We start from the raw sequence: 8550 nt of genomic DNA, 5'->3' as shown, positions 1-8550 counted from the left end.
CTGCTCACAATTCAAGTTTCAGCCAAACTTCCATATGACAAAACTAGCTATGCCCATCCAGAATCCTGTTTTGATGTACAGGGTAAGAACCCAAAAAAAAATGTAAAATAAAAATCAAGACATGAAATCCAATTGTTTTACCCTCAAGGCTCAAAGTGCAAAAAGGTAAAAATGCAAGAGATCATTGTTAAAAATCACTTTTTATTAAACAAAAATATCTAGACGATACAAAGATTTCCAAAATAATAAAAGGCACCCTAAATCATGAGCCTCTTGATATACAATTAAAACCTCCTGGGTTTCCAACTTAAGGTGATAATTAAAACTTACTTCTGAAGACTTACATAATCAGAGAACTAATACATCAAGAAGTTAACAAAGTCACTTCATTCCTACCTGATCTTCCTAGCTTTCTTGTTCTTGGGGGAGTTCCCTGGCGTCGTGATTCCCAGCTTTCGTTTGTTCCCTACCTGTTTGGACAATCCCCCATCCTTCGTGCCAAGGGCCTTCGTTTTCCTGGCAGCAACTGCAGGTCGTTTGATCTCACGTACTTTCCTCTCAGGCCCTTTCTTAGACTGAAATTTCCCCTGTTCAATGGTTCTTGGAGAGAAACTCATTTTCTTCTGCACCCCTGCTTTGTTTGCCCGCAGGCCCTGGTAAGAAAGGTCACCCTTTGCTTTGGGCTTTTTATTTCCATCAGCTGAATTCTCACTAGGAGTCACAGCCAATCTCTTCGAAGAGGATCTATCTGTCCATACAGGGGATGCATTTCTTTTCTTTGATGGTGTCACATCAGATTTGGCATGGCAGAGCCTCAAGTCACGGTCTCGGAGCTTCAAGTTCTTCATCTTAACAACCATGTTGGCTGCATCCTGCATGTCACGAATGCCAACAGCCATCACTCCATGAACTATCAGAAGAATACAAAAGAATAGAAAAAAGTAAACTGACAAGAACCAACCAACCAACTCCACCCCCTCTCCCCCCCCCCCCCAAAAAAAAAGAAAAAAGTAAAAGGAAAAGAGATTCAGAAGCATATAGGACATCTGGGCTGAAAGTAGTTTATTATAGTCCATGAAAGAACACATTTCACCACTTCGATATCCAAACAACCACAAATCTATTATATGGGCCAAACTACAAGAAATCCCACACCCATTTTAGTCTAAGCAATGAACAGAAGCTTCCACAACCAAAACTGATTATTCTCCCAAGATCTGCAATACATCCTAGAACTACAGCTCAATTAAGGGGCAGATTATTCATTATAGGTAAAATATTAAGCATCCAAAGAGGAAAGGAAGGCCTTGTGGCATCAAAAGTTCAAAACTCAGGTAACTGCAGAGCTTATGCTAGAAGCAATCATTCATTATGAATTAGAGCACTAACATATATCACTGCTTTGTAACTTGGTCTGTTATTCAATTCTATGTAAGCATCATGGGAGGTCACAGCCAACTGTTTATTTTTGCAAGAGAAAAAATGGTCTGTAAAATAATACATATGTTCTATTCCCCCCTGATTGGTTGCAAAACATTAGACTGCTTATGCCACGAACTATATGAAGTTGACTGAGCAAAACTACAGCCAAGGCTAAATATGCAAAATCAATTAAGTTGAACTGAAGCCATTCCAACCCCATGAAAACTAGGTTTCAGAAACGAAGGCAATGCTTGGCTGGAAAAAATTATATCATTTTAGTGAATAACAGAAAACTTAACTTAGATAATCATGTATCCACTTTAAGTTGGGAATCATGTATCCACTTAAACTTGGATAATCATGTATCCACTTAAACTTGGATAATCATGTATCCCCTTTTGTCCCTCAATTAATTTATTTTTGTGTCATAGCAATTAGATCTTTTTTCTAAAAGAGTTGCCATCTTTTAGAGTTACTTTGTAATACAACACATGTTATAAATAAAGCAAAGGGAACACAGCCACCCACATTTTGGAGTTACGGAGAAATCGGGTTTTCCCTCTTTTGGTCAATGGTGAAGCTGTGCTTGGACTGTAGTGATGCAGCTCCAGCCCTTGGTGGTGAGTCCAATCCCACAAGCTTTGATGGTGATTCCAAAGTCATACACTCATACCCTTCCTATCTTTCTGCCTTCTTCTTTCATCTTCTTAAGTTCCAGAAAGCATATCAGGTCCAGCATGGGTGTTTCTGATGCAGGAACACTTCCTTGGACCAGCCCAAACCTGTTGGGAAGCCCAAATGGAGATGAACTGGATACAAAGTTGGGTCCAGTATGATATTTTAGGGTTTTATAAACCTTATAATTTGGGGTTCCTTGCAATTTTTAATTATCTTTTATTGGAGCTGTAGTTAGAGTTAAAGTCAAAGTCGTAGGAGATAGGCTAGTTGGTTTGGATTCTATTTTGGTTTTAGAGTTTGAAAAGGAGTTTTATTTCTTTTTTTTTTTTGTATCTCTATATATTTGTACCCAACCTTACCAAAGACAGATTTGGATTGAATTGAATGTGATTACCTGCGGGTTACCAATTGTGGGTGTGTGCTCTCTCTCTCTTTCTCTCCTCTGATATTTTCTTTTCTCAATCTCTTTTCTTCTCTACTTTCCCCTTTACCTGTGATCCTTGCTGTTTTCCTTTCTTTCTCAGTTAGAGGTACTGTGTGGCTAAGGAAGCAAACGTCAAATCTCTGTAACCCCTCCATGATTTGGACTGATCTTTTGGGGTTTACTTGCATACCCTAAAACGGCTCAAACCCCTAAATCTTATATCCATATAAGGCCCTTCTGTGAGTTCCATAGCCAGAAATCAGAATTGGTTCTGAGACCGCCCTTCTGTGTTTCAGCAAAGTTCTTTTGCTAGGGTTTATAGGACCATAGGTCAGGAGTCTTGTTCTGGAGTTTCGACTCCATAGGTGTTGAATCGAGTGAATACTCTCATTCACAAATATGAGATTCCTGCTGGTTTCAGGATAGTTTGGCTGGTTCTAAGGTTGAAGACAACACCATCGTGGGGTGTTTCTTTAATCCCTTTTTGGTAATACCTAGAATACCCCTCTCTTCTTCCTAATTTCCAGCTTCTTGTTATTTTAGTCTTCATTCCAAATTTGCTCCTTCTATACAATTTTACTACTACCCACGAATTGCTCATTTTCTTTGTTAGTTTGACCTCTATTAATTACAGAACTGCCATCCACTTGTAGTTAGCTTGTGTAGTACCCGGGTGTGCCCATAAGCGATTCGAATCGGGTTTTGGAACCCCAATCTGCATCAATTGGTATTACAACCGAAATTCTCTATTTCCGATGACGATCAACTATGATTTTCTTGCTCTTCTGCAGAGGTTTATGAAGTGATTTGAAGATGTATTGTTGCATTTCGAATTGAGTTTTGGGGGATCTCCAAGCGGATTTTCAAGAACTTACTAATAATACTAACCGCTTCTATGATAAGGTGTCAAAGTATGATAGAATCTTCATATGACGGATCAGAGGTGGCAGAAAAGGTGGACAATGAAAGTGATGATCGAGATGAATTGAACGGTTCAATCAAGGTTGAAGCTAAGGAGTTAAAGTTGTAAAACCCAACGATCAAATCCCAATTGGAGGGATGTCATTTCTAATGACCATCAGGAGAACGTGAGATGAGCTGGATCATCACCCCATCAAAGATGATGATTGTGGACAATGATCAAATGATGCTGATCTTCTCACTTTATAAAACTCGAGGTCGAGTTTTCTCAACACCGATGGAGTTGATGCAGGAACACTTCCTTGGACCGGCCCAAACATGTTGGAGAGCCCATATGAGGATGAACCAGATACAAAGTTGGGTCTTTGGTCCACCAGGACATTTTAGAATTTTATTAATTTATATGTTGGGATTATTTGTTTAATTATCTTTTTATTGTAGTAGTAGTGTTAGAGTTAAAGTCAGAGTCGTAGGAGATAGGCTGGTTGGTTTGGATTCTATTTGGTTTTAGAGTTTCAATAGGAGTTTTAGTTCTTTTTATTTTTCTATATATTTGTACCCAACGTTACCATAGACAGATTTGGATTGAATTGAATGTGGAGGATGGGTTTACCTGTGAGTTACCGATTGTGGATGTGTGCTCTCTACCCTCCCTCTCTCTATCTCCTCTGATATTTTCCCTCTCATCTCTTTTCTTCTTCTCTCCTTTCCCCTTTACCTGTGACCCTTGCTGTTTTCCTTTCTTTCTCTGTTAGAGGTACTGTGTGGCTAAGGAAGCAAACGTCAAAACTCTGTAACCCCTCCAGGATTTGGACTGATCTTTTGGGATTTACTTGCATACCCTAAAAAGGCTGAAACGCCTAAATCTTATATCCATATATGCCCCTGCTGTGAGTTCCATAGCCAGAAATCAGAACTGGTTCTGAGAATACCGCCCTTCAGTGTTTCAGCAGAATTCTTTAGATCTTCAAGCTACTAAACCAGTTGTTTGTTTGCTAGGGTTCATAGGGCCATAGGTCAGGAGTCTTGTTCTGGAGTTCGACTCCATAGGTGGTGAATCGAGTGAATCCTCTCATTCGCAAATCTGAGATTCCCACTGGTTTCAGGATAGTTTGGCTGGTTCGAAGGTTGAAGGCAACCATCGTGGGTTGTTTCTTTAACCCTCTTTTTAGTAAGTAATACCAAGAATACCTCTCCCTTCTTCCTCATTTCTAGCTTGTTCTTATTTTAGTCTTCATTCCAAGTTTGCCCCTTCCATACAATTTTACTGTTACCCATGAATTGCTCCTTTTCTTTGTTAGTTTCATTTCTATTAATTACAGAACTGTCATCTACTTGTAGTTTGGCTTGTGTAGTATCCAGGTGGGCCCATAACCAATTCAAACCAGGTTTTGGAACCCCATTCTGCATCAGTTTCTAAGAGCTTTTGAAGCTCTATTTTCTGTTCAAGTTCAGTACTCCTAATCTGACCATTGGTTTTCCTTGATGTTTAAGGCACAACTACAGCAGTGTTAAACCATTACCCGACCATATTTTCAGTCCCATTGGCTGGCTGGTTATTGAGGTACTGGTTTTCTTTATTCTGCCCTATTACTTTGTAGTCCTGATTCACTGCAATTTTGTCTTGTGTTAAATTCCTAAATCTGTCCTAATAGGGTAGTTGAATGCATCAAAGACCTAAAGTGCTATCCATATCTAAAATAGATATGGATAAATGCACACCAAACTATCAACTCAAACATCTCAAAGATTCGGACTCAAAAATTGGATGTGCAACAGGATAAGATCCAACAAATAAAATAACACAGAGCCCCCTAACATTACTACCTGAGGTCCTGAATACAGCATTTTTGGCAACAAAATATTAGAATCTGAAAATCCTAGAGATTCAGGGACAAACTACAGACGAAAGGATCCACCCAGAGGAAACTGTAAGCATGAAATATAACATAAATAAGGTTATAAATTATTAACATTTATGTTTTGTTCAAGTAAACCTCCCACCATAGAGAAAAGATTTAAAGTTTTGGCCCTCTCGATCACCCTTCCCTTGAACCTGAACTGGTCAAGAGAGATGAACCCCACACCACATTTTAGCCTTAGAACCGAAGCCTCCACCCCCCCCCCCCAACCCCAAACAAAAAAAAAAAAAAAAAAAAAAAAACTGATGGAATTCCAGAACCTAAACAATTCAGCTGAGAGCTCTGTGACTGGTTCAAGGGAAGATCCACCAATGACTGGAAGGCCATTCCCCCCACCCCCCCCACCCCCTTCTATCTGTCTCTTGATATCCATAGCTACTGAGTGATAAACAATTCAGATTCATGTTTTGTCAATCAAATCTTTTCCCCTACATTAAGGTCCTCTGATTCAATTGACAGCACTAAGAGGTTTTTGTGGCTGTAATTGTATATATATATTTTTGTTTGGGGGGGTGGGGGGGAAGGGGGGGAGAAGTGCAGCATCTTTAATATAGCCATACTAACAAGTAATATAGAGATAATAATCAAAGATAATGCATAGACAAATAGGCATTACAGAGCTAAAAATCAGACCCTTGTTTTAAACAAGACATAAGCAATGCCCTTCCCCATGCTCGTATGAGGATCTCTGATAACCCGGACAGCTTCAATGCTAGAATCCAACTGGTTAATCCCACAAAACAACCGATAAAGTTCTTCATCCTGCAGTAAAAGCAGAAACAGATTCAATAATGAAAACAGAGCTTGAAAAAAAATGAGAATTAACTCTTCAGACACTAAAAATATGGGCAAACTATTCATGAGTAAATAACCTTCACATCAAATGGGAGATTTCCAACAAACACAGTTCTCTTTCTATCATAAAGTGCAGCATTCTCTCCCTTCAGTTTCTTACGAGGTGGGCATGCCATATCAACACGTATATGATTTCCCCCAACCTGCATCCAAAAAAAAAAGACCAGTTTACCCATAATATCTTCATTTTTCAAAACTACAATGGAATTTAACCCAAACCAAGCAAAATGTGCACTCCCCGTTAAAAGAGAGATCAACCATACCACTGCCATATTGTGGGTCAAAGAAGACTGTGCAACCTGCTCATCTTTGAAAACAATGTACGCATGAACACTGCAAAACCAAAGCTTTATTATATTAACCAACATTATGGCAATGGAAGAAGAAATTACAGAATAAATCATGACCAGCTATAAGCACCTAAAAATGCAGGACAAACTTGTACATGTCGACTACAGGGACATTTGGAATGTCTTCTCAAGCTTAGAAGCGGGGCTTTCAGGTCAGCAAAGTTCGAAGCAATGCATAGAGTTTGCGTTGGAATAATCACCAGCCCTAGCACAAGAAGCAAAGAAGCTTTGTGGGGAGGGGTATGAGGTTTTTGGGCAGGCAGTGGAGGAGATTTCATTGTATGGCCTCCTATTGGCTCTGCTCTATGATGAACCAAAACACTGCTTCGGAGTTTAAAAGAGCAGGACAAACTTATACATGTTGACTACAGGGATATTTAGGATGGCTTCAGCAGGGCTTTTCGGTCAGCAACGATTGGAGAAGTTCAGAGAGTTTGTGTTGGAATAATCACCAGCCCCAGCACCAGAAGCCAAGAAGCTTAGGTGGGGTATGAGCTAATAGGGCAGGCAGAGGAGAAAATTCCTTGCATGACCTCCTATTGGCTCTGCCCTATGCTGAACCGAAAGCACTGCTATGGGTTCAGCTAAGTGATGATTGAATATAAGAGATAAGTTGCACAATGTGGTAAAAGGCTCAGCTAAGTGATGATTGGATATAAGAGATAAGTTGCATTGTCGGGCATCTATTTGGATTGCCCAAGACAGGAAATGCATTTGACATTAGTCAATAGATGAACATATCATATATAAAAAAGGAAGAAATATAGCAGCAAAGTAAATATTCATGCTAGGATTCAAAAAACAAACCTGTCCACGGCTTCATTTATCTTTCCCTTCAAAATTGCACCTTTCCTGGGTATTTTGCTCTGATAAGCAGAACTAGAAATAGTAAGAAAATATCACATTTTACAAACCAAAGCACAATAACAGATGGGTGAAATGGGTGCTCACATCTAAGAGCGGCACAGACCGAATCCGAACTGATTCAATCTCCCCAAAACAGCTAAACTCCTTCAACAACGCTTTCTTCTTCACCTTCAACGGCAAATTCCCAACAAAAACAGTCCTCAAGAGCTTGCTTTCGTCATCAAAACCTTCCTTTGAAACCAACAAGTCCTCAGGATCATCCATCTTCTTCCTCTTCTCCCCCACACCTTTCTTACCCGAACCCACCTCTTCACTCTCATCCTTCTCAACTACTCCATAATTCCTCCTCTCATACTCCTCCTCAACCTCATCCCTCTTCCTCTTCTTCTTCGTCTTCTTCCCCACCTCAACATGGAGACCATCCTTGCTTTCTTCCTCATTTGTACCATTGTCGACCATATCAACGTCCGAATTAAGGTTTCTCTCTATCGATTTCTTCCTCTTTTTCTCTTCCAAATTCTTCGAACCTCCATTATCTATCGAATCGTCGACAGCATCAGCATTTGGTTTCTTTTCTTTGTGTCGCTTTCTCTTCTTCGACTCAATCTGGGAATCGCCATCGTTGTCTGGGTTTGGAGTTTTAGGGTTTTGAGAAGCTTCAGCTGAAGCAAACCCTAAACCTATTTGTTGTTGGTCGGGTTTGCGACGGAAGGGGTTGTTGGAGGTGAAGAGAGAGAAGCTACCCTCTTCGGGGATGTCTCCGAGAAGGGTTTTGAAGATGTCGGGAGTAGAACCGATGACCTCTTCCTTCCGGCTATTCTCTTTAGGCGTTTGCTCCTTTGGTTTCTTTCCCATTTTGAATCGCCGCGCAGGAAAAGAAAGAGGGAGGCTTGCGTCTGAGGAGGAGAAACGAATTTTAGCTTCTAAGCAGAGAATGTTACCTTTCAAAAGCTTCGGCAAAATGGCAATTTTATTTTTGAGAAGCCCAAAGTTTATGTACACCGTACACGGCACTGCATGAACATATAACCGTGAGATGGAGACCAACGTGGGTCGAAATGATCAAAACCCTCCCCTAATATTTGAAGAATCGTGCACTAAAAGGCGGGAT

The 8550-nt window shown here is 40.2% G+C and overlaps 1 protein-coding gene across 1 annotated transcript; it reads right to left on the bottom strand.

Moving 5' to 3' along the window:
• Positions 1–245: 245 nt before the first annotated feature.
• On the bottom strand, positions 246–8310 carry LOC122646347 (RNA-binding protein 34). Its single transcript, XM_043839894.1, has 6 exons — positions 7524–8310; positions 7380–7438; positions 6486–6555; positions 6240–6365; positions 6001–6129; positions 246–872 (listed from the first exon to the last, which is right to left on the bottom strand). The coding sequence occupies exons 1-6, from the start codon at positions 8292–8294 to the stop codon at positions 393–395; spliced, it is 1635 nt and encodes a 544-aa protein (XP_043695829.1). The 5' UTR covers positions 8295–8310; the 3' UTR covers positions 246–392.
• Between the last annotated feature and the right edge of the window lie 240 nt (positions 8311–8550).

Source organism: Telopea speciosissima, chromosome 11, assembly GCF_018873765.1.
Source record: "Telopea speciosissima isolate NSW1024214 ecotype Mountain lineage chromosome 11, Tspe_v1, whole genome shotgun sequence".
Taxonomy (NCBI): Eukaryota; Viridiplantae; Streptophyta; class Magnoliopsida; order Proteales; family Proteaceae; genus Telopea; species Telopea speciosissima.
Note: the sequence above shows the minus strand (reverse complement) of the source record. Positions and strands in the feature narration are given on the sequence as shown.

Bases quoted from the DNA above. Each gene is read 5' to 3' on its own strand.
- LOC122646347 (XM_043839894.1), bottom strand. From the start codon at position 8,294: ATGGGAAAGAAACCAAAGGAGCAAACGCCTAAAGAGAATAGCCGGAAG. The intron at 7,439-7,523 runs GTGAGCACCCAT...TCTGCTTATCAG, and splicing joins GGTCTGTGCCGCTCTTAGAT to AGCAAAATACCCAGGAAAGG. The intron at 6,366-6,485 runs GTATGGTTGATC...TTTTGGATGCAG, and splicing joins TGACCCACAATATGGCAGTG to GTTGGGGGAAATCATATACG.